We start from the raw sequence: 24795 nt of genomic DNA, 5'->3' as shown, positions 1-24795 counted from the left end.
CCGCCCATTAATTCTGTCCCTCATAAAATGTTTTCAATACTTTCCTTCCCACTAAAATTAGACTCAATGGCCTGTAATTACTTGGTCTCTCCCTACCAGTCTTCTTGAATAATGTCCAGTCCTCTGGAGCCTCTGCAATCTCCTCCCTTGCCTCCCACAGCAGCCTGCGATACATCTTATCTGTGCCTGGGGATTTATCCACTTTTACGCCCACTAAAATCGTTTGTACCTCCTCTCTCTTAATGGTAATTTGTTCAAATACATCACTCTCCCCTTCCCTAATTTCTATACCTCCATCATCCTTCTCCATGGTGAACACAGCTGTAGAGAACTAATTTAGAACCTCACCTGTGCATTGAGTTCCACACACACATTACCACGTTGGTCCCTAATGGCCCCTATTCTTTCCCTCGTCATTCTCTTGTCCTTAATATACTTATGATACACCTTTGGACATTCCTTTATTTTACCCCCAGTATTTCTTCTTGCCTTTCTTCACTCTCCTAATCTCTTTATAGGTAACCCCTTGCACTTTTGTGCTCATCTAGATCATCTGCAGTTTTGAGCCCTCTGTATCTGCTCTCGGTCTCACTTTTTTTCCTTTTCCAACCCTGGATATCCTGTGACATCCAGGGTTCTCCGGACTTGTTGCTTCCTTCACATTTACAGAAACATGTTGGCCCAGTACTCTTTTCTTTCTAAATGAATCCCACTGCTCTGATGTAGATTTTCCTACAAGTAGCTGCTTCCAGTTGACTTTGGCCAGATCCTGTCTTACCCTATTAAAATTGGCCATCCCCAATTCGAAACCTTTATTTCCGGTCTATCTACGTCCCTTTCCAGAATTACCATAGATCATAGTGAGTTATGGCCACTATCACCAAAGTGTTCCCACACTGAAACTTCTACCACTTGTCTGACTTCATTCCCTAAAACTCGGTCCAGCACCGCGCCCTCTCGTCGGATATTCTTTGTACTGGCATAAACATTGAGCGTGATTCTCCGACCCTGTGATTCTCCACTCTACGTGGCACCAGCCCCCTCCGGCGATTCTCCGTGCGCGATGGGCCGAGTGGTCGTCGAGATAGGCCAAGTTCCGCCGGTGCCGTTCACGTGTGGTCCTACCTGACGGGACCTCGGCATCCATCCTGTGGGGGGGGGGGGAATCGACCCGGTGGGGGGAGGGGGGGGAATGGCCTCCACTGTGGCCTGGCCCGTGATCGTGGCCTACCGATCGGTGGGCCGGCTCCTCCTGGTGTGGGCCTATGTTCCTCTGCGCCGGGCCCCTGAAGCTCTCTGCCATGTTGCGTCGTTGCCGGTGCGGAGAAGGCAACTAGTGAGTTCGTGCCGGTCATAATGGGCATGTGCGAATTTGCGTCGGCCGTACGGGCATGCGCAATTCGCGCCGACCGTAGCGTGGATGCGCAGACCCGGAGCGCCGGTTCTGAGGCCGGTATCAGCAGCTGGAGCTGTGTGAGTTGCTCCAGTGCCGTGCTGGCCCCCTGTGCGGTGCAGGATCACTGCTCCTTGGGGCCTGTTGACGCTGTCATAAAACGCGATGGCATTAACGACGGCGTCAACACTGACGGCCTCAGGATCAGAGAATCCCACCCATTATTTAAAGTATTTTTATTCAGCAAATTTCCAACACAGAAATAACCCCACAAAACTCCCCTAGCGTCACCCCCTCAACAGTCAACAGTAACCAACTCCTGAAAATGTATGATGAACAAACACCAACTATACTAGAACCCCTCACTTGCGCCTCCCCTGAGCGCAAACGTCATCTCCAGGGTCAAAGGTCAAAACTCCAGCAAGCCCCCCCCCCCCCCCCCCCACCCCAAACAAAACTCACCTACAGGCAATCAGTGAGGCAAAGGATAAAACATCTGCCCCCACACCCGCCTGCAGCTCCGACCGGTCCAACACCCCAAATATCACTTCTAGGGGATTGGGCTCAACATGTAAAACTGCCAAAATGGTGTGGAACAACGTCCTCCAAAACCTTTCCATATGCACATTGTTCACAGAGACCCTCCCACAACACTCACAGATATCCTCCACCCCCCTCGATATCCAGCACATCCTTGATTTAAAAAGAAATTTAGAGTATCCAATTTTTTCCAATTAAGAGGCAATTTAGCATAGCCAAATCACCTACTGTGCATATCTTTGGGTTGTGGGGGTGAAACCCTGCAGACACTGGAAGAATGTTCAGTGACCCTGGGCTGGAATCGAACCTGGGTCCTCGGCGCCATGAGGCGGCAGTGCTAACCAGTGCACCACCGAGCCGCCCGATCCTTGATTTTGTAAAGTGCACCCTTACACTACCTTCAGCTGTATCAACCCCAACCTCACACACTATGTTGAGGCACACACATCAAACCACAGAGCCTCCTCCAGCACAACCCCCAAATCTTCCTCTCACTTCGCTTTAACCCCCCCCGCGCGGACACCCGTCCTCCAAAATTCTCCCATAAATCGCCAAGACGAATTCTGTCTCCAATCTCTCCACACAGACAGCATCGCCTCCAACAATGAAGAGGCAGGCGCTATCGGGAAGGTTGGAAAGACCTTCTTCGCAAAATCCCACATCTGCATATACCTGAAACTTTCACCCTGAGCCAGTCCAAACTTCTCGCCCAACTCCTGCAAACTCACAAACATCCTCCATGGAACAGATCCTTCATATCCTTAATCCCATTCTCTTCCCATCTCACTCTTCCTATCCCTGAAACCTTGCATCCATCCTCCCTGGCTTGAACCCATGATTCCCCCTAGTCGGCATCCCTCCTGACCCGGCCCTCAACCTAAAGTGCTGTCTAAACTGCCTCTAAATCTTCAACGTGGCCGCCACCACCGGACTCACAAAATACTTCACTGAGGCCATTGGGGCGGCGCTGTTGCCAACGCCCACAACCCTGACCTCCCCTGCAAGAGTCCAACTCCATCCTCAGCCACAGAGCACACTTCCCCCCCCTCCCCTCAACTCCAGTCCCGCACCTTCTCTGCATTTGCCGCCCAATTGTAATATAACAAATTTGGGAGGCCTAACCACTCCCATGACGCCGTCCCCTCCGCAGTATCACCCTCCTAATCCTGGCCACCTTCCCTGCCCAAACAAAAGAGGAGCTCAATCTGTCCATCCCCTGAAAAATGCCTTGGGGCAATAAGACTGGCAGGCATTGAAATAAAAACAGGAATTGTGGCAAAACATTCATCTTAACTGCCTGCACCCGGCCCGTCAACGACAGAGGGAGATTGACCCACCTCAGCAAACCAGCCTTTACCCTTTCCACTAAACTAATGAAGTTAAACTTCAGAAGCCCTGCCTAATTCCTGGGTCACCTACACCCCGAAATACCTAACATAAGATTCCGCCAGGCGGAATGGCAGCCTCCCCATCCGCCACACCAGAGGAGAGACCACAAAATACTCATTTTTCCCTAAATTCACTTTGTACCCTGAAAATTCCCCAAATCTCTGGAGCAACCCCATTATAGCGAGCACTTTTCCAGGAGACTCATCCGGAGTGAGACTCATACAGAGTGGGAGATTGAAACTTGGTAATTTGGTGCAGTGAGGTAAATCAGCAAAGGTAAGTGGAAAATCTAATTCTGCTGTTTTTCAGTTAAAAGTGCAGTGTGGAGCTTAGTGTCTGATTGGTTGAAGCTGCCCCCACCCTAATTGCTGAGAGGCAGTTATCTGGCAATCACCTGAGGCCTCTTTAGGGGCACATTGTATTCTTCTCTTTGAAGTTAAGGTATTTTTTGAGTCATCGGTTAGCTGAGGTCTGTATAAAAGACAGACAGACAGCGCACACAGTAAGCGAGCACTTTTCCAGGAGACTCATCCGGAGTGAGACTCATACAGAGTGGGAGATTGAAACTTGGTAATTTGGTGCAGTGAGGTAAATCAGCAAAGGTAAGTGGAAAATCTAATTCTGCTGTTTTTCAGTTAAAAGTGCAGTGTGGAGCTTAGTGTCTGATTGGTTGAAGCTGCCCCCACCCTAATTGCTGAGAGGCAGTTATCTGGCAATCACCTGAGGCCTGTTTAGGGGCACATTGTATTCTTCTCTTTGAAGTTAAGGTATTTTTTGAGTCATCGGTTAGCTGAGGTCTGTATAAAAGACAGACAGACAGCGCACACAGTAAGCGAGCACTTTTCCAGGAGACTCATCCGGAGTGAGACTCATACAGAGTGGGAGATTGAAACTTGGTAATTGGTGCAGTGAGGTAATTCAGTGCAGAGTGTGAGGAGGTGCTCTTTAACCCTGGTAAGTGACTGGTAAGTAGTCTCTCTTTTTCTTTTCATTGTCTAATTTATTTATTTTTATTTTGAAATTGTAGTTGTTTAAGTTTACCAAGGGTTTAAGACATGGCAGGAGATCCCAGACCCGTGTCATGCTCCTCGTGTGCGATGTGGGAGCTCAGGGACACGTCCACTGTCCCTGGCTCCTTCACGTGCAGGAAGTGTGTTCAGTTGCAGCTCTTGTTAGACCGCTTGACGGCTCTGGAGCTGCGGATGGACTCACTTTGGAGCATCCGCGATGCTGAGGAGATCGTGGATAGCACGTTTAGCGAGTTGGTCACACCGCAGGTGAAGGTTACTGAGGGAGATAGAAAATGGGTGACCAAAAGAAAGAGCAAGAGTAGGAAGGCAGTGCAGGTGTCCCCTGCGGTCATCTTCCTGCAAAACAGATATACCGCTTTGGATACTGTTGAGGGAGATGGCTCACCAGGGGAAGGCAGCAGCAGCCAGGTTCATGGCACCGTGGCTGGCTGTGCTGCACAGCAGGGCAGGAAGAAAAATGGCAGGGCTATAGTGATAGGGGACTCCATCGTAAGGGGAATAGACAGGCGGTTCTGTGGACGCAATCGAGACTCCAGGATGGTATGTTGCCTCCCTGGTGCAAGGGTCAAGGATGTTTCGGAGCGGCTGCAGGACATTCTAGGGGGGGGGGGGGAGGGTGAACAGCCAGCTGTCGTGGTGCACATAGGCACCAACGATATAGGTAAAAAACGGGATGAGGTCCTACAAGCGGAATTCAGGGAGTTAGGAGTTAAACTAAAAAGTAGGACCTCAAAGGTAGTAATCTCAGGATTGCTACCAGTGCCACGAGCTAGTCAGAGTAGGAATGCCAGGATAGATAGGATGAATGCGTGGCTCGAGAGATGGTGCAAGAGGAAGGGATTCAAATTCCTGGGGCATTGGGACCGGTTCTGGGGGAGGTGGGACCAGTACAAACCGGACAGTCTGCACTTGGGCAGGACTGGAACCGATGTCCTAGGGGGGGTGTTTTCTAGAGCTGTTGGGGAGGGTTTAAACTAATGTGGCAGGGGGATGGGAACCAATGCAGGAAGTTGGAAGGTAGTAAAACAGGGACAGAAACAAAAGGAAGTAAGGGGAAAAGTGCAAGGCAGAGAAGACATAGTCAGAAATACATAAGGGCGACAGTACAAGGTACAGTGACTGAGGGGAGCACAGTGAATAGGCCCAGTAATAAAAGGAATAAAACTGGAGATGTTAAGATTCAAAACAGAGGTAAAAAAACTAACATAAGTGTACTTTACCTGAATGCTCGTAGTATTCGGAATAAAGTAAATGAGTTGGTGGCACAAATCATCGTGAATGACTATGATTTAGTGGCCATTACTGAAACATGGTTAAAGGATGGTCACGACTGGGAGTTAAATATCCGAGGGTGTCAAACTATTCGGAAGGACAGAGTGGATGGTAAGGGAGGTGGTGTTGCTCTGTTATTTAAGGATGACATCCGGGCAATAGTAAGGGATGACATCGGTGCTATGGAGGATAAGGTTGAATCCATTTGGGTGGAAATCAGGAATAGTAAGGCGAAAAAGTCACTGATAGGAGTAGTCTATCGGCCACCAAATAGTAACGAGATGGTGGGGCAGGCAATAAACAAAGATATAACTGATGCATGTAGAAATGGTACAGCAGTTATCATGGGGGATTTGAATCTACATGTCGATTGGTTTAACCAGGTCGGTCAAGGAGTTTATAGAATGTATCCGCGATAGTTTCCTAGAACAGTATGTAATGGAACCTATGAGGGAACAAGCGGTCCTAGATCTTGTCCTGTGTAATGAGACAGGATTGATTCATGATCTCATAGTTAGGGATCCTCTCGGAAGGAGCGATCACAATATGGTGGAATTTAAAATACAGATGGAGGGTGAGAAAGTAAAATCAAATACTAGTGTTTTGTGTTTAAACAAAGGAGATTACAATGGGATGAGAGAAGAACTAGCTAAGGTAGACTGGGAGCTAAGACTTTATGGTGGAACAGTTGAGGAACAGTGGAGAACCTTCCAAGCGATTTTTCACAGTGCTCAGCAAAGTGCTCAGTTATACCAACAAAAAGGAAGGACGGAAGAAAGAGGGAAAATCGACCGTGGATATCTAAGGAAATAAGGGAGAGTATCAAATTGAAGGAAAAAGCATATAAAGATGGCAAAGATTGCTGGGAGATTAGAGGACTGGGAAATCTTTAGGGGGCAACAGAAAGCTACTAAAAAAGCTATAAAGAAGAGTAAGATAGAGTATGAGAGTAAACTTGCTCAGAATATAAAAACAGACAGTAAAAGTTTTTACAAATATATAAGACAAAAAAGAGTGGCTAAGGTAAATATTGGTCCTTTAGAGGATGAGAAGGGAGTTTTAATAATGGGAAATGAGGAAATGGCTGAGGAACTGAACAGGTTTTTTGGGTCGGTCTTCACAGTGGAAGACACAAATAACATGCCAGCGACTGATAGAAATGAGGCTATGACAGGTGAGGACCTTGAGAGGATTGATTATCACTAAGGAGGGAGTGATGGGCAAGCTAATGGGGCTAAAGGTAGACAAGTCTCCTGGCCCTGATGGAATGCATCCCAGAGTGCTAAAAGAGATGGCTAGGGAAATTGCAGATGCACTAGTGATAATTTACCGCAATTCACTAGACTCTGGGGTGGTCCCGGTGGATTGGAAATTAGCAAACGTGACGCCACTGTTTAAAAAAGGAGGTAGGCAGAAAGCAGGAAATTATAGGCCAGTGAGCTTAACTTCAGTAATAGGGAAGATGCTGGAATTTATCATCAAGAAAGAAATAGCGAGGCATCTGGATAGAAATTGTCCCATTGGGCAGACGCAGCATGGGTTCATAAAAGGCAGGTCATGCCTAACTAATTTAGTGGGATTTTTTGAGGACATTACCAGTGCAGTAGATAACGGGGAGCCGATGGATGTGGTATATCTGGATTTCCAGAAAGCCTTTGACAAGGTGCCACACAAAAGGTTGCTGCATAAGATAAAGATGCATGGCATTAAGGGTAAAGTAGTAGCATGGATAGAGGATTGGTTAATTAATAGAAAGCAAAGAGTTGGGATAAATGGTTGTTTCTCTGGTTGGCAATCAGTAGCTAGTTGTGTCCCTCAGGGATCCGTGTTGGGCCCACAATTGTCCACAATTTACATAGATGATTTGGAGTTGGGGACCAAGGGCAATGTGTCCAAGTTTGCAGATGACACTAAGATGAGTGGTAAAGCGAAAAGTGCAGAGGATACTGGAAGTCTGCAGAGGGATTTGGATAGGTTAAGTGAATGGGCTCGGGTCTGGCAGATGGAATACAATGTTGACAAATGTGAGGTTATCCATTTTGGTAGGAATAACAGCAAACTTGGATTATTATTTAAACGATAAAATATTAAAGCATGCCGCTGTTCAGAGAGACTTGGGTGTGCTAGTGCATGAGTCACAGAAGGTTGGTTTACAAGTGCAACAGGTGATTAAGAAGGCAAATGGAATTTTGTCCTTCATTGCTAGAGGGATGGAGTTTAAGACTAGGGAGGTTATGTTGCAATTGTATAAGGTGTTAGTGCGGCCACACCTGGAGTATTGTGTTCAGTTTTGGTCTCCTTACTTGAGAAAGGACGTACTGGCGCTGGAGGGTGTGCAGAGGAGATTCACTAGGTTAATCCCAGAGCTGAAGGGATTGGATTATGAGGAGAGGTTGAGTAGACTGGGACTGTACTCGTTGGAATTTAGAAGGATGAGGGGGGATCTTATAGAAACATTTAAAATTATGAAGGGAATAGATAGGATAGATGTGGGCAGGTTGTTTCCACTGGCGGGTGACAGCAGAACTAGGGGACATAGCCTCAAAATAAGGGGAAGTAGATTTAGGACTGAGTTTAGGAGGAACTTCTTCACCCAAAGGGTTGTGAATCTATGGAATTCCTTGCCCAGTGAAGCAGTTGAGGCTCCTTCATTACATGTTTTTAAGGTAAAGATAGATAGTTTTTTGAAGAATAAAGGGATTAAGGGTTATGGTGTTCGGGCCGGAAAGTGGAGCTGAGTCCACAAAAGATCAGCCATGATCTAATTGAATGGCGGAGCAGGCTCGAGGGGCCAGATGGCCTACTCCTGCTCCTAGTTCTTATGTTCTTATACTAGGGGGAGATGGCTCATCAGGGGAAGGCAGCAGCAAGGTTCATGTCACCGTGAACACGTATAAAAGACAGACAGACAGCGCACACAGTAAGCGAGCACTTTTCCAGGAGACTCATCCGGAGTGAGACTCATACAGAGTGGGAGATTGAAACTTGGTAATTTGGTGCAGTGAGGTAATTCAGTGCAGAGTGTGAGGAGGTGCTCTTTAACCCTGGTAAGTGACTGGTAAGTAGTCTCTCTTTTTCTTTTCATTGTCTAATTTATTTATTTTTATTTTGAAATTGTAGTTGTTTAAGTTTACCAAGGGTTTAAGACATGGCAGGAGATCCCAGACCTGTGTCATGCTCCTCGAGTGCGATGTGGGAGCTCAGGGACACGTCCACTGTCCCTGGCTCCTTCACGTGCAGGAAGTGTGTTCAGTTGCAGCTCTTGTTAGACCGCTTGACGGCTCTGGAGCTGCGGATGGACTCACTTTGGAGCATCCGCGATGCTGAGGAGGTCGTGGATAGCACGTTTAGCGAGTTGGTCACACCGCAGGTGAAGGTTACTGAGGGAGATAGAAAATGGGTGACCAAAAGAAAGAGCAAGAGTAGGAAGGCAGTGCAGGTGTCCCCTGCGGTCATCTCCCTGCAAAACAGATATACCGCTTTGGATACTGTTGAGGGAGATGGCTCACCAGGGGAAGGCAGCAGCAGCCAGGTTCATGGCACCGTGGCTGGCTCTGCTGCACAGCAGGGCAGGAAGAAAAATGGCAGGGCTATAGTGATAGGGGACTCGATCGTAAGGGGAATAGACAGGCGGTCCTGTGGACGCAATCGAGACTCCAGGATGGTATGTTGCCTCCCTGGTGCAAGGGTCAAGGATGTCTCGGAGCGGCTGCAGGACATTCTGGGGGGGGAGGGTGAACAGTCAGCTGTCGTGGTGCACATAGGCACCAACGATATAGGTAAAAAACGGGATGAGGTCCTACAAGCGGAATTCAGGGAGTTAGGAGTTAAACTAAAAAGTAGGACCTCAAAGGTAGTAATCTCAGGTTTGCTACCAGTGCCACAAGCTAGTCAGAGTAGGAATGTCAGGATAGATAGGATGAATGCGTGGCTCGAGAGATGGTGCAAGAGGGAGGGATTCAAATTCCTGGGGCATTGAGGCCGGTTCTGGGGGAGGTGGGACCAGTACAAACCGGACGGTCTGCACTTGGGCAGGACTGGAACCGATGTCCTGGGGGGGGGGGGGGGGGGGGGTTTGCTAGAGCTGTTGGGGATGGTTTAAACTAATGTGGCAGGGGGATGGGAACCGATGCAGGAAGTTGGAAGGTAGTAAAACAGACGGAAGCAAAAGGAAGTAAGGGGAAAAGTGCAAGGCAGAGAAGACATAGTCAAAAATCAAAAAGGGCGACAGTACAAGGTACAGTGACTGAGGGGAGCTCAGTGAATAGGCCCAGTAATACTAAAAGGAATAAAACTGGAGATGTTAAGATTCAAAACAGAGGTAAAAAAACCAACATAAGTTTACTTTACCTGAATGCTCGTAGTATTCGGAATAAAGTAAATGAGTTGATGGCACAAATCATCGTGAATGACTATGATTTAGTGGCCATTACTGAAACATGGTTAAAGGATGGTCACGACTGGGAGTTAAATATCCGAGGGTATCAAACTATTCGGAAGGACAGAGTGGATGGTAAGGGAGGTGGTGTTGCTCTGTTATTTAAGGATGACATCCAGGCAATAGTAAGGTTGAATCCATTTGGGTGGAAATCAGGAATAGTAAGGCGAAAAAGTCACTGATAGGAGTAGTCTATCAGCCACCAAATAGTAACGTTATGGTGGGGCAGTGAATTAACAAAGAAATAACTGATGCATGTAGAAATGGTACAGCAGTTATCATGGGGGATTTAAATCTACATGTCGATTGGTTTAACCAGGTCGGTCAAGGCAACCTTGAGGAGGAGTTTATAGAATGTATCCGCGATAGTTTCCTAGAACAGTATGTAGTGGAACCTACGAGGGAACAAGCGGTCCTAGATCTTGTCCTGTGTAATGAGACAGGATTGATTCATGATCTCATAGTTAGGGATCCTCTCGGAAGGAGCGATCACAATATGGTGGAATTTAAAATACAGATGGAGGGTGAGAAAGTAAAATCAAATACTAGTGTTTTGTATTTAAACAAAGGAGATTACAATGGGATGAGAGAAGAACTAGCTAAGGTAGACTGGGAGCAAAGACTTGATGGTGGAACAGTGGAGAACCTTCAAAGCGATTTTTCACACTGCTCAGCAAAGGTTTATACCAACAAAGAGGAAGGACGGTAGAAAGAGGGAAAATCGACCGTGGATATCTAAGGAAATAAGGGAGAGTATCAAATTGAAGGAAAAGCATATAAAGTGGCAAAGATTGGTGGGAGACTAGAGGACTGGGAAATCTTTAGGGGGCAACAGAAAGCTACTAAAAAAGCTATAAAGAAGAGTAAGATAGAGTATGAGAGTAAACTTGCTCAGAATATAAAAACAGACAGTAAAGTTTTTACAAATATATAAGACAAAAAGAGTGGCTAAGGTAAATATTGGTCCTTTAGAGGATGAGAAGGGAGTTTTAATAATGGGAAATGAGGAAATGGCTGAGGAACTGAACAGGTTTTTGGGTCGGTCTTCACAGTGGAAGACACAAATAACATGCCAGCGACTGATAGAAATGAGGCTATGACAGGTGAGGACCTTGAGAGGATTGTTATCACTAAGGAGGTAGTGATGGGCAAGCTAATGGGGCTAAAGGTAGACAAGTCTCCTGGCCCTGATGGAATGCATCCCAGAGTGCTAAAAGAGATGGCTAGGGAAATTGCAAATGCACTAATGATGATTTACCAAAATTCACTAGACTCTGGGGTGGCCCGGTGGATTGGAAATTAGCAAACGTGACACCACTGTTTAAAAAAGGAGGTAGGCAGAGAGCAGGAAATTATAGGCCAGTGAGCTTAACTTCGGTAGTAGGGAAGATGCTGGAATCTATCATCAAGGAAGAAATAGCGAGGCATCTGGATAGAAATTGTCCCATTGGGCAGACGCAGCATGGGTTCATAAAGGGCAGGTCGTGCCTAACTAATTTAGTGGAATTTTTTGAGGACATTACCAGTGCAGTAGATGACAGGGAGCCAATGGATGTGGTATATCTGGATTTCCAGAAAGCCTTTGACAAGGTGCCACACAAAAGGTTGCTGCATAAGATAAAGATGCATGGCATTAAGGGTAAAGTAGTAGCATGGATAGAGGATTGGTTAATTAATAGAAAGCAAAGAGTGGGGATTAATGGGTGTTTCTCTGGTTGGCAATCAGTAGCTAGTGGTGTCCCTCAGGGATCCGTGTTGGGCCCACAATTGTTCACAATTTACATAGATGATTTGGAGTTGGGGACCAAGGGCAATGTGTCCAAGTTTGCAGATGACACTAAGATAAGTGGTAAAGCGAAAAGTGCAGAGGATACTGGAAGTCTGCAGAGGGATTTGGATAGGTTAAGTGAATGGGCTCGGGTCTGGCAGATGGAATACAATGTTGACAAATGTGAGGTTATCCATTTTGGTAGGAATAACAGCAAATGGGATTATTATTTAATCGATAAAATATTAAAGCATGCCGCTGTGCAGAGAGACCTGGGTGTGCTAGTGCATGAGTCACAGAAAGTTGGTTTACAGGTGCAACAGGTGATTAAGAAGGCAAATTGAATTTTGTCCTTCATTGCTAGAGGGATGGAGTTTAAGACTAGGGAGGTTATGTTGCAATTGTATAAGGTGTTAGTGAGGCCATACCTGGAGAATTGTGTTCAGTTTTGGTCTCCCTACTTGAGAAAGGACATACTGGCACTGGAGGGTGTGCAGAGGAGATTCACTAGGTTAATCCCAGAGCTGAAGGGGTTGGATTATGTGGAGAGGTTGAGTAGACTGGGACTGTACTCCTTGGAATTTAGAAGGATGAGGGGGGATCTTATAGAAACATTTAAAATTATGAAGGGAATAGATAGGATAGATGCGGGCAGGTTGTTTCCACTGACGGGTGAAAGCAGAACTAGAGGACATAGCCTCAAAATAAGGGGAAGTAGATTTGGGACTGAGTTTAGGAGGAACTTCTTCACCCAAAGGGTTGTGAATCTATGGAATTCCTTGCCCAGTGAAGCAGTTGAGGCTCCTTCATTAAATGTTTTTCAGGTAAGGATAGATAGTTTTTTGAAGAATAAAGGGATTAACGGTTATGGTGTTCGGGCCGGAAAGTGGAGCTGAGTCCACAAAAGATCAGCCATGATCTCATTGAATGGTGGAGCAGGTTCGAGGGGCCAGATGGCTTACTCCTGCTCCTAGTTCTTATGTTCTTTACTCCCCAGTGAAGTGCTCGGCTCTGAAATCTGCAGCAACAAATCATCGGCATATAAGGAAACTCGTGTTCCACCCCACTCCCCATTATGCCCCTCCACCGAGTTCCTCAGCACAATAGCCATGGGCTCGACAGCCAATGCAAAGAGAAGGGGGGACATGGGGCACTCTGCCACGTGCCTCGTACGCCGATGTAATATGAAATACCCTGAGTTCATACTGTTTGTGCACACGCTCGCCATCGGCTCCTTATAGCAGCTGCACACTAAATTTCTCCAAAAACACCATCAAATAGCTCCCCTCAACCCGATCAAACACCTTCTCCACATCGAACGCCACTACCTTTCATTTCCCTCCCCTCTACTGGAGAAAGCACCACGTTCAGCAACCTCGTCACATTCGAGGATAACTGTGTTCCACCTTTGGGAGACACTCTTCTAACCTTAACGCCAACACCTTTGTCAGTATCTTGGGATTCAGCAGAGATATGGGCCTATACGACCCAGACTACACTGGTTTCTTTTCATTATTTAACAACAGCGAGATGGAAGTCTGCCTCAATGTTTGCGGCAAGACATCTCTACCCAACACGTCATCAAACATTCCCACCATCAACGGCGTCAACTTGTCCTTAAATCTTTTATAATATTTGACCGGAAATTCATCGGGTCATACCGCCTTCCCTGCCTGCTTCCTCCCATTTCCACTTTAACCTCCTGCTTCCCCACCAGCACTTCCAACACTGCCCTCTCTGTCTCTCCCAACCTTGGACACTCCAGCCCACCCAGAAACTCCCTCATCTCCTGCTCCTCCGGTAGCTCCTACCTATACAGATCCCCATAAAACTCCTCAAACACTTCATTAATTTGTTTTGGTGCCACCACCAACTCCCCTGCCTTAACCTGCACCAAACTGTCTCCCTTCGGAGCTGACCTGCCAGCTTCTTCCCATACTCATAGACAGCTCCCCTCACCCTCCTCAGCTGATGCACCGCTTTCCCCGTGGACAATAGGTCAAACCTCGCCTGCAACTCCTTCCTCTTTGCCAGGAGACCCGGGTCTGGGTCTCCCATGTACCTTCCATCCACCTCCAAAATCTCTTCTAGTTGCCATTCCTCCCTCTCCATCTTAGCTTTAAACAAGATCACCTCCCCCCTCACCACCGTCTCCCAGACCACCGACCACAAGACCTCCCCAGAGCAATAAACCCCACATACTCCTCAATCACCTTCCCTATCTTGTCACAGAAGTTCCAGTCTGCCAATAACCCCACATCCATTCTCCATCCTGGCGTCTGGGCTACCCACTTCTCCAAAACCAATGCGGAGCATGACCCGAGATCACAATTGCAGAGTACTCCAACCTCTTAAGCCCAGCCAACAGAGCTTTCCACACCACAAAAAAGTCAATTAATACATCTTGTGCACCTGGGAGAAAAACAAATACTCTTGATCCCTTGGGTGTAAAAACATCAACGGGTCCGCCCCTCCCATCTCCCTCATGAGCCCATCCAACGCTTTTGCAACCCATCCACCCTCCTCTGCGACTGGGTCAGCGTGCTCGGCTTGCACCTGTCCACCTTCGGTTCCAACACTACCTTTCGGTCCCCCTCCCCTCCCTACTATCAGCTCATGGGTGGCACGGTAGCACATTAGTTAGTACTGTTGCTTCAGAGTGCCAGGGACCTGGGCTCAATTTCCGGCTTGGGTCACTCTGTGCGGCGTCTGCACGTTCCTCCCGTGCCTCCTCCAGAGACTCTGGTTTTCTCCCACTTGTCCCGAAAGACATGCTTGTTAGTTAATTTGACATTCTGAATTCTCCCTCAGTGTACCCGAACAGGCACCGGATGTGGCGACTGGGGGATTTTTTTTACAGTAACTTGATTGCATTGTTAATTTAAGCCTATTTGTGACACTAATAAGGATTATGATTATGATCATGGTTATCTAAATCCAGGATGGCACTCAACGCCCTCTTCACAAACTCGCATCATCCCAATTGGGGCCACATACGCTTGCCAGCACCACCAACCTCCCCTCTAACGGACCTATCACGTACCTGCCGCCCGCCCCCCCCCCGATTAGACACCACGGGTGGGATTCTCCGACCCAAACCCCCCCCCCCCCCCGGGCGCTGGGTTGGAGAATCGCCGGGGAGGGGGGGGGGCGGTGTGAATCCTGCCCCCTCCGGCTGCCGAATTCTCCGGCACCGGGGATTTGGTGGGGGCGGGAATTGCGCCGCGCTGGTCGGCGGCCACTGGCACCAGCCCCCCAGGTGATTCTCTGGCACGTGATGGGCCGAGTGGCCGCCCGTTTTCGGCCGGTCCCGCCAGCATAAATTAGAGTAGGTACTTAACGGCGGGACACTGGCTGCGCGGGCGGCCTCCGGGGTCCTTGGGGGGCGGGGAGGATCTGGCCCCGGGAGGTGCCCCTACGGTGGCCTGGCCCGCGGTTGGGGCCCACCGATCTGCAGGCGGGCCTGTGCCGTTGGGGCACTGTATTCCTCCGCGTTGGCTGCTGTTTTCCTTGTGATGGCCGACGCAAAGATGAACCCCCCTTCTGGGGGGTTGGCGTTCCCGCGCAAGTGCCAACTCGCGCCGGCCGGCGGAGGCCCTTAGGCGCCGGTTGGAGTGGCGCCAAGCCCCTTCTGCACCGGCAGATGGGGCGCAAACCACACCAGCACCGGCCTAGCCCCTGAAGGTGCGGAGGATTCCGCTCCTTTTGGGCGGCCCGACGCCGGAGTGGTTCATGCCTCTCCTCGGCGCCGGGACCGCCCGCCCCACCGGGTAGGGGAGAATCCCGCCCCACCTTCTCCATCTGAAACTTCATCCTGTTGCCCACCAATATCGCTACCCCCCCTCCTCGAGCCCTACTTTCGAACCCCCCGAACCCCGAATGAAACACCTGACTCACACAACCCTTGGTGAGCCACACCTGATCTTTCACCCTTAAATACATATCCTGCAGCATCACCACATCAGCTTTTAAACTCTTCAAATGAGCAAAAACTCTTGACCTCATCACTGGCCCCCGAATCCCCCCACGTTCCATGTCACTATTCTGACCAGAGGTCTCTCGCACACCTCCTGTCTGCTATCATCATAACCCGGGCCCTGTCCCTCCGGCCAGGCCTGCCCCAATCTTTTGTTATGGTTGAACCTTCTTCCAGAACAGAATCCCCCCTTCCACTTCCTCTTACAAACACCTCTCCCAGTAATCATTCCCTCCCCCAACTTTCAACCTCGCAGGTCCATTGAGCCCTGTTCGACCAGGATCCAGCGACTGGGGCTCCTCCCCCCACCACACCCCCGTTCACTAGCCAACGTTTGTTTGCTAGTGCAGTGACCCATGCCAGCGCTTCCCCCTCCTCAGTAAACCGGCTCCACATACCGCAACAATCCCCCACCTCCCTCCTATTAAAGAACAATACATAACCATGCCCATAGAAAAAATGAATAAAACCAAAACCAAACACAAGTGAATAACAGTAAGCAAAACCTCCCCATTCGAGAGACAGAAAAAACAACAAAACCCCAAATAAATGGAAAACCTCCATAAGAAGAAAACACCACCCCCATCCTAACAAACCAAGTCCAAGTCCCAACTCTCATCTCAGTTCCAGTCCTTCAACTTAACGAACACCTCCACCGTCTCAAAATCAAAATTCCTCGAGTTGTGCGTCACTCTCAACTACGCAGGGTAGACCACTCCAAATCTCACTCCACTGCTATACAATGTCACCTTCACCCGTCCAAAGGCCATCCGTCTTCTCGCCAGCTCCACCGTCAGGTCTTGGTATATTTGTATACCAACGCCTTCCCACTTCATCTCTTGTCTCTGCTTCACCCAGCTCAAGACCTTCTCCTTACATGGAACTTGTGAAAGCAGATTATAACCTAGCTCCCTCAATTCTTGTTGTCGGACCTGATCCCTTTTTCTACCTATGTCGTTGGTACCAAGGTGAACCACAACCTCTGTTTGCTCTCCCCCATCAGAATGCCCGCCAGCTGTTCAGTAACATCCCTGACCCGGGCATCAGGGAGGCAACACACCGTCCTTGAGTCACTTCTGCGGCCACAGAAATGCCTGACTGCTCCCCTCATATCCCTGAGTTGTCCCTTGTAACAGTGGACAGGTTTTGGGGAATCAAGATGTAGCTTAAGTACACCAGAATTTCCAGCCGAAAATAACGTGCTACTGTAGAGACAGTAATCAGCTGGTTCAGTTTGGGTTCTGGTGAATGGTTAACCCCTTGGATGTTGTTAGTGGGGGATTCAGCACCGGTAATGCCTTGAGACAGTTAGATTCTGTCTTGTTGAAGATAGCCATTGTCTGTATAAGGACCCTGTTGATTCCCTTAGTTCATATTTCTTTTACTTTGTCTTTATTGTTTTTGGCCCATGGATCATTAGTGGAGAAATACCTTTAAGTCAAACAGAGGAAGTAAGGAACTCAAAGTGTCAAAATAGTACACTGTTATCAAGTTCTGTATTTTGGGCAGAATAACCCAGACTTTATGGCACCCAAGAGATTGGAGGGGTTTGATTTGATTGGCCATCTGCCAACCAACAGATTGGCCATGGACAGTATTCTGCCTGGCAACCGACAGCAATTGATTTCTGTCAAGTGGGAGAACCCAAGAGGGTTCTCAAGGAACCCAAGGGGCAGCACGGTAGCATGGTGGTTAGCACAAATGCTTCACAGCTCCAGGGTCCCAGGTTCGATTCCCGGCTGGGTCACTGTCTGTGTGGAGTCTGCACGTCCCCCCCGTGTGTGCGTGGGTTTCCTCCGGGTGCTCCGGTTTCCTCCCACAGTCCAAAGATGTGCGGGTTAGGTGGATTGGCCATGATAAATTGCCCGTAGTGTCCTAAAAAGTAAGGTTGGGGGGGGGGGGGGGTTGTTGGGTTACGGGTATAGGGTGGATACGTGGGTTTGAGTAGGGTTATCAATGCTCGGCACAACATCGAGGGCCGAAGGGCCTGTTCTGTGCTGTACTGTTCTATGTACTGTTCTATGTTCTAAGCCATTAGACCCTCAAAGTGGAAGCAGCTCTACCTCTCTGCTCTACCACCAACATTCTGAAGGCAGAAGCCTCTAGACCTTCAAACCCTTGAATGCTACCTGCTATTTCTGTGAGTCGACTGTGAAAATCGTTACAAGGTGAAATAAAAGATAACATTCATCGGAAACCTAGACTGAAGAAGAAACTAACTTGAAGACATTCATCTGAATGAGTCTTATCCTTTTACTGTCATTACACCCCTCTTTCCCCTCTGTATTTGTTTGTCGGTTTGTGTAGAGGGTGCGATGAGTTTAAAGGGAAGGGGTTAGAGATTCGATAGTAGTTAACTGGTTGTATTTGTTGCCTATTTAATTATAGTTACTCTTAATAATAAAAGTTAAATTGAGTTTAAATTTACAAACCACCTGGTGACTATATTTGTTGGGTAGCCGAAGACTTTGGGTATTTAAATATAAAAGTTAATTTCAACCGTGTTGGGACTCCGTGTCAAGTGGGGCTTGAATTGACCTCACAATCATAGATCATCGAATTTACAGTGCAGAAGGAGGCCATTCGGCCCATCGAGTCTGCACCAGCTCTTGGAAAGAGCACCCTACCCAAGGTCAACACATCTTTGGTCCAGCGTGTCGAACACCTGGCACTTGTGTTAGGAATGTTACTTGCCATTTTTCAACCCAAACATGTTGAACAGTCCTCCTGACGTTGGTAATGGAGGGAAATTTAATAGCAGACTACTTGAAAAATAGTGGCAGGATTGGACAGTCAGCATGGACTTACGAAAGAGAAATCATGCTTGACAAATCTGTTGGATTTCTTTCAGAGTGGAACTAGTAGAGTTGAAGTGGGGGAGCCAGTGGATGTGGTTTATTTGGACTTTCAGAAGGCTTTTGACAAAGTCCCACATCCAAGACTAGTGTTTAAAATTAAAGCACATGGGATATTAGGGGTTGTATATTGGGATTGATAGAAAACTGGTTGGCAGACAGGAACCAAAGAGGAGGAGTAAACAGATCTCTTTACGAATGGCAGGCAGTAATGAGTGGGGTACTGCAGGGATCAATGCTGGGACCCCAGCTATTCACAATGTATATTAATGAATCAGATAAGGGAACTAAATGTAATATCTCCAAATTTAAGGATGACAAAGCTGGGTGGAAGGGTGGGCTGTGAGAAAGATGCAGAGATGCTTCAGTGTGATTGGGCAAATGTATAGCTGATGCGAGGTTATCCACTTGGTAGCAAAAACAAAGGGCGGGATTCTCCCGCAATCGGCGGGGCGGGCTGTACCGGCGCCAAAGAGTGGCGTGAACCACACCGCCGAGGTGCAGAATCCTCCCCACTTTACTGGAAGGGTTCGTACCGCAGGGCTGCCGTGGACCGGCGTGAGTTGGCGCATGCGCAGAACCGCCGACGTGTTGTGACGCATGCCCAGGGGGCTCCATGGCGGAGCCTTACACAGACCGGTGCGGAGGGAAAGGGTGCCCCCATGGCACAGGCCCGCCCGTAGATTGCCCGGGCCGGATCCCCCCTGAGGACTCTGCAAACTGCCCTCAAAGCCAGGTCCCGCCGGGCTAGACCATGTCTAATCCATGCCGGTGGGAAAGGCCAAAATGGATGGTCGTCCAGCCCATCGGGGCCTGGAGAATCGCCGGGGGGGAGGGGGGAGCCACTGCCAACGGCCCCTGACCGGCACGATCCCTGCCCCCGCCGAAAAACTGCCGCCGGAAAATTCGGCAGCCGGCGGTGGGGTGGGATTCACGTCCCCCCAGCGATCTCCGATCTGGTGGGGGGTCAGAGAATCTCGTCCAGGAAGGCTGATTATTATCGAAATGCCTAGAGATTGGGAATGGAGCGTGCACTGTGTCCTTCTGCACTAGTTGCTGAAAGTAAGCATGCAGGTGCAGCAGGCGGTGAAGAATGGAAATAGTATGTTGGCCTTCATAGCAAGAAGATTTGGGCACTGGAATAGGGATATCTTGCTGTAGTTATACCGGGCCTTTGTGAGACCACGCCTGGAATAGTATGTGGAGTTTTGGTCTCCTTATCTGAGGAAGGATGTTCTTGCTATCGAGGGAGTGCAGCAAAGGTTTACTGGACTGATTCCTGGGATGGCGCGACTAACATATGAGGAGCGATTGAGTCAGTTAGGATTTTATTTGCTGGAGTTTGGAAGAGTGAGGGGTACCTCATAGAAACCTACAAAATTCTAACAGGACTAGACAGAGTAGATGCAGGAAAGATGTTCCTGATGGCGGGGGAGTCCAGAACCAGGTGTCAGTGTCTAAGGATACTGGGTAAAACCATTTAGGTGAAGTTTTGAGGGTTGGCTGCAGGTGGGATTGAGCAGTTTGGGGGCCTGTTTGTAGGGGGCAACTTTGCAAGCTTAGAATACCTGGAGGAGCTGAAATGAAATGAAAAATGAAATGAAAATCGCTTATTGTCACGAGTAGGCTTCAAATGAAGTTACTGTGAAAATCCCCTAGTCACCACATTCCGGCGCCTGTTCGGGGAGTCTGTTACGGGAATCGAACCGTGCTGCTGGTCTGCTTTCAAAGCCAGCGATTTAGCACTGTGCTAAACAGCCCCCTGTGAGCGACCTGGTAGAATTTCTGAGGTTTGAAAATATTGGGTGGGATTTTCCCCGACCCGGCGGAGCAGACGGTCCCGACGCCGAGGAGTGGCATGAACCAGTCGGGCGGCCCCGAAGGTGCGGAATCCTCCGCACCTTCCGGGGCTAGGCCAGCGCCGAGTTGGCGCATGTGCGTGAGTGCCAGCGTGTTCTGGCGTCATCCCAGCGCATGCGCAGGGGGGTTCTTCTCCGCACCAGCCACGGCGGAGGACCACAGCAGCAGGTGGGGAGGGAAAGAGTGCCCCTCACGGAACAGGCCCGCCCACGAATTGGTGGGTTACGTTTGCGGGCCAGGCCACCGTGGGGGCACTACCTGGGTCCAGGTGGTTCCCCCCCCCCCCAAGGACCCCGGAGGCAGTTCCCGCCGGTAAGTACCAGGTCTAATTTACGCTGACGGGAACGGCCTAAAACGGGCGGCCGCTCGGCCCATTGCGGGCCGGAAAATCGCTGGGGGGGAGCGCTGGCAGCGGCCGCCGCCCGGCACGATTCCAGCCCGCACCAAAACCCGGCGCCGAAGAATTCGGCGGGGGCGGGATTCACCCCCCCCCCCCGGCGATTCTCCGGCCTGGCGGTGGGTCGGAGAATCCCGCCCAACAAGTTTGTCTTAAGAGGGTTGGTTCGCCCCGCAATGGAAGCCATACATCGACTTCTTTAAGGAGGATTGAGGTGTCAGTGAGGAAATGAACAGAAAGGCATAATGGGTAGTTAGGCCAAGTTAGTAGTAAAATTTTACTGCAGTAGAATAAGGAGTTAGGTTAGTGGACTTTTAAACACCAACTGGGATTCAAGGCAGGAAGAGGGGGATGGGCAGCCACTAAGACCATTTCTTTGTTGCCAGGGATACTGGGAAAAGGGGCCTCAGGCCAGGTTAAGGAATGTGGGGAAAGCCTATGGGAGCTTTGCATTTGTACCGTTGCCTTATTTGGTCGTATGTATGTGACACTTGATGCAACTTGAATGTATATGAAATTAGATGTTTTTCCTTTGTCCTGCACTCTGACTGTTGAAGAGGCAGGAGACTGGTGGTGTCCTGCTCTCCCAATAGAGTGAGTCACCCAGCTAGCTGGTTAATATAAACAATAATTGATACTTGCAAATCCGTCTCATTATTGAGCCCACACTGGCAGCAAAAGAATCGGGATTGTCATCAGCAGGGGCGACGGGGGGGAAGGCTGGACTGGAGGAGGGGAGGGGCTGGTGGGGTGGTGTTGGTTATTTATTATGTTGTGCCAGTTTGCTCATTCTCTTACTTGTGTGTTTGTTGTTTATATAAATGCCTCAATAAAATATTTAAAAAAAAAAACAATATTCTAAATTCTCCGGCAGTTACTAATACTTCTGGAAAATTGGGAAATATTGTCAATGAAAAGTGTTTTTCCATACTTTCTTACACTTTAAAATTTGAATCAAGTCATGTAAAATATGATTATGAATTAATTTTGTATTTGAATATTGCTATTGATAACATGGTGTGTTGCATTGCATTATTATTGTATCATTGGAAGTTTAAATCATGTCTTTTTTTGTTTTCATTTCTAATGTTATTCCTTGTGTTACCAAGCCATTACATTACATACAAAGGGCATCATATGGAATTACATCACTGACTATGCGAAGGTGGGGGAACATGTAGAGATGGATATTATTAAATGTTTTCTGTGGAATAGACGTTTCATATGTAACTATTCCTAATGATTTTTATCTCGTTCAGCAAAAAGCCTCATTCATGGAACACGTGGACTTTACAAATTTATTTTCTCACACACCGTTACACCAATTTATTACAGATTTAATTTTCATTGCAGTAATATTATTTGGTGTTCTTGTGTTTTTGCTTTTTCTATTAATTTTCCCTCTCCCCCCACCACTTTCTCTCCTGAAGGTGTTGGCTAAACTGCATTGTAATTCCACATGTCTCCGACATTCCAATCCCTCAACCAAGTGATTATTCTTAATATGTGGCACTGTGCAATAGGTTATTCAGCTTTTATGGATTTCGGAACCTGAAGTCCAGACACCTACACATCCACAGGGATCACTGGATAGCAGCAAAGAAAAATATCCTTTTCCATTTTCCCCTCAATGCTCCAAGGCATTGAGGTTAATTTTAGGACTAATGCCTCACGTTAGACTATCTAATTCAATGCAGACCAAGAATTGGAGTGTAATCTTCTTGGTACCGTGCAGGTGGGCTCGAAAGTGGGACTGGGAGGAATTTCATAGATGTTAGCTTCAGGACAGTAGGCAGATGTGTTCCCGCTACTGAAAGATCTTCTGCCCAGCAGCATCATGTTGCCGATCTGCATAATGAACTGTCCATTGAGGGCCAAGCCCAATGGGTGCATGGAGGTGGCTTGTTGTGGCTTGCCTAGGGGAGGGGCAGAGTGGCCTGCCCCTTCCCTAGTGAGCCACAGCAGTCGTTGACATTCCGAGGAGGGATTTCCCCTTCAGAGGAGATGGCCTTGCAGCTGTAGCAACTTTGTTTTAACCAAATCCAAACGTGTTCAAAAGGTGCTTCAAGATGGAGGCACTCTCACGTTATTGCTCCTGTGACACTGGCAGGGTCCACTTCTAGCAGTAGGGCTGTCAGCCTTGCAAGACTGATGGCCTTCAGATTGGACCAGTAGCCTCAAGGACTGCCCACCTCATAATTGGCCCCTTCCAGGAAAATCTCCCAAGTGGGTGCCCTAATAGACCAGGGTCAGGACCTGGAAGTGGTCCTGACTCCATGCTGATATCCTGGGAGCAATAGATTCCACCATGCTCACTCTCTATGGCTGAGTTACTGATTGCTTTAGCCATCAAAATTTGTTTAAAACTCCATTAAAAGCACTTGCACTCCTTTAGATACTTTAAACTCCAGTACTTGGAAGTAAATGTGGATTTCAGAAATAATCAGCTCCACTATGGTTTTATAAATTTTAATTTTTTTTCACTTTTAATGCAGTTATGAAAGTTGGATTAACTTGCTATGAGGTTGGAAGATCACCAGCACCAAGTACTGTTGCCATCCTGTTTAAAAATGTGGTAGATACATGTAAGTCTTTTCTGTTTTTACCACTGAGAGTACTTATTTTGGTTATTGGTATTACAGTTAAAATTTTTTGTCACGTATTACATACTTCAAAAATTATCGACAAATTATTTAAATTAAAATTGGTATTGCACCCATTAGAGTGATTGTTAGCACATCTAGTAGTGAAGGCGGATTGTCATTGAAGTCACGCGCTCTGATTTCTATAAGTACTAAAGTTTGTGTCAGAAACACATTTCTATAGTCATTGCTGAATCCTGGAATTATGTCAGGTGTGAAGAGAAAAAGAATGTTAGCTTTTTGTGTTTTCGGTCGGGAAAGAAAAGGCTCAGTAACATTTGAAGGATAGGCTACCCTCCTGCTTGTCCACGGGAGAACCCTGCCTCCACAATGCATGAAATGTCCAGTGTGTTCCATTACTGTATATAAAGTGGGATTGCAATTCTTAAAGTGAGCTTACATCACCTGATTCCATCATTTCCCAACAACTAGAGAAGATGTGTTGGCTGCAGCGAGAGTCTCAGAGCTCACCATCCCGTCTCACCCAGACAGCTTCTCTGTTGCCTTTCTGGAGCTTCTGTGGAAAATATCTACATATTTTCAAAAAATATTTTAGTCAAGGCATTTTCAGATTACATACAAAACACAACATAAAACACTTTGAACAAGTATTTCTCAACAAATACCCCTGTCTTAAACTCTTTAAACACTTTGTAACTATACTTTAAAGAATAGATAAAACGAACAAAAAAACCCGAAAGGTCCTACTGCCGAACCCACCCCTTTGCTGACACTTAAGAATTCTTAAAGAAGGGAATGAATGGTTTCCACCGCGAATGGAAACCCTTCTCTGATCCCCTCATGGAAAACTTTATCTTTTCCAAATTGAAGAATTCTGCCATATCACTCATCCATCCCTCTGCTTTAGGCAGCTCCGAGGCTCGCCAACCAAACAAGATCCTCCTCCGGGCTATCAGGGAGGCAAAGGCTAACACGTCGGCCTCTCTCCCTGTCTGCAGTCTCAGATCCTCTGAAACCCTGAAAATCGCCACCCATGGGCTCGGTTCTACTATCAGCCCTTAAAACCCTGAAGCCCTTAAAACCCTAAAGTCCTTGCAAATGCTTCCAAAAACACCACCAGTTCCGGACAGTATCAAACATATGGGTGTGGTCTGTCAGCCGACTGGAGCATCGCCCACATCCTCCACCTCTGAAAGAAAATCGACCCATACGCGACTTTGTTGTGTGCACTCTATTCACCACCTGAAATTGTATTAACCTTGACCTCACACAC

At 47.9% G+C, this 24795-nt stretch overlaps 1 protein-coding gene across 3 annotated transcripts in view; it reads left to right on the top strand.

The window, feature by feature from the left end:
- LOC119965023 (putative ammonium transporter 1) overlaps nt 1–24795 on the top strand; it is a 161248-nt gene that overhangs the window by 12583 nt on the left and 123870 nt on the right. For 2 of the 3 annotated variants that reach the window (XM_038795228.1, XM_038795231.1), the window contains exon 2: nt 23415–23504. In XM_038795228.1, the coding sequence (XP_038651156.1) occupies nt 23415–23504 (90 nt within the window). Of the gene's footprint in view, nt 1–22028; nt 22085–23414; nt 23505–24795 lie in introns of all 3 variants that reach the window. The other variant, XM_038795230.1, reaches the window with a different exon arrangement.

This window comes from Scyliorhinus canicula, chromosome 4 (assembly GCF_902713615.1).
Source record: "Scyliorhinus canicula chromosome 4, sScyCan1.1, whole genome shotgun sequence".
NCBI classification, from domain to species: Eukaryota; Metazoa; Chordata; class Chondrichthyes; order Carcharhiniformes; family Scyliorhinidae; genus Scyliorhinus; species Scyliorhinus canicula.
This window is presented reverse-complemented; position numbering and strand designations above follow the sequence as displayed.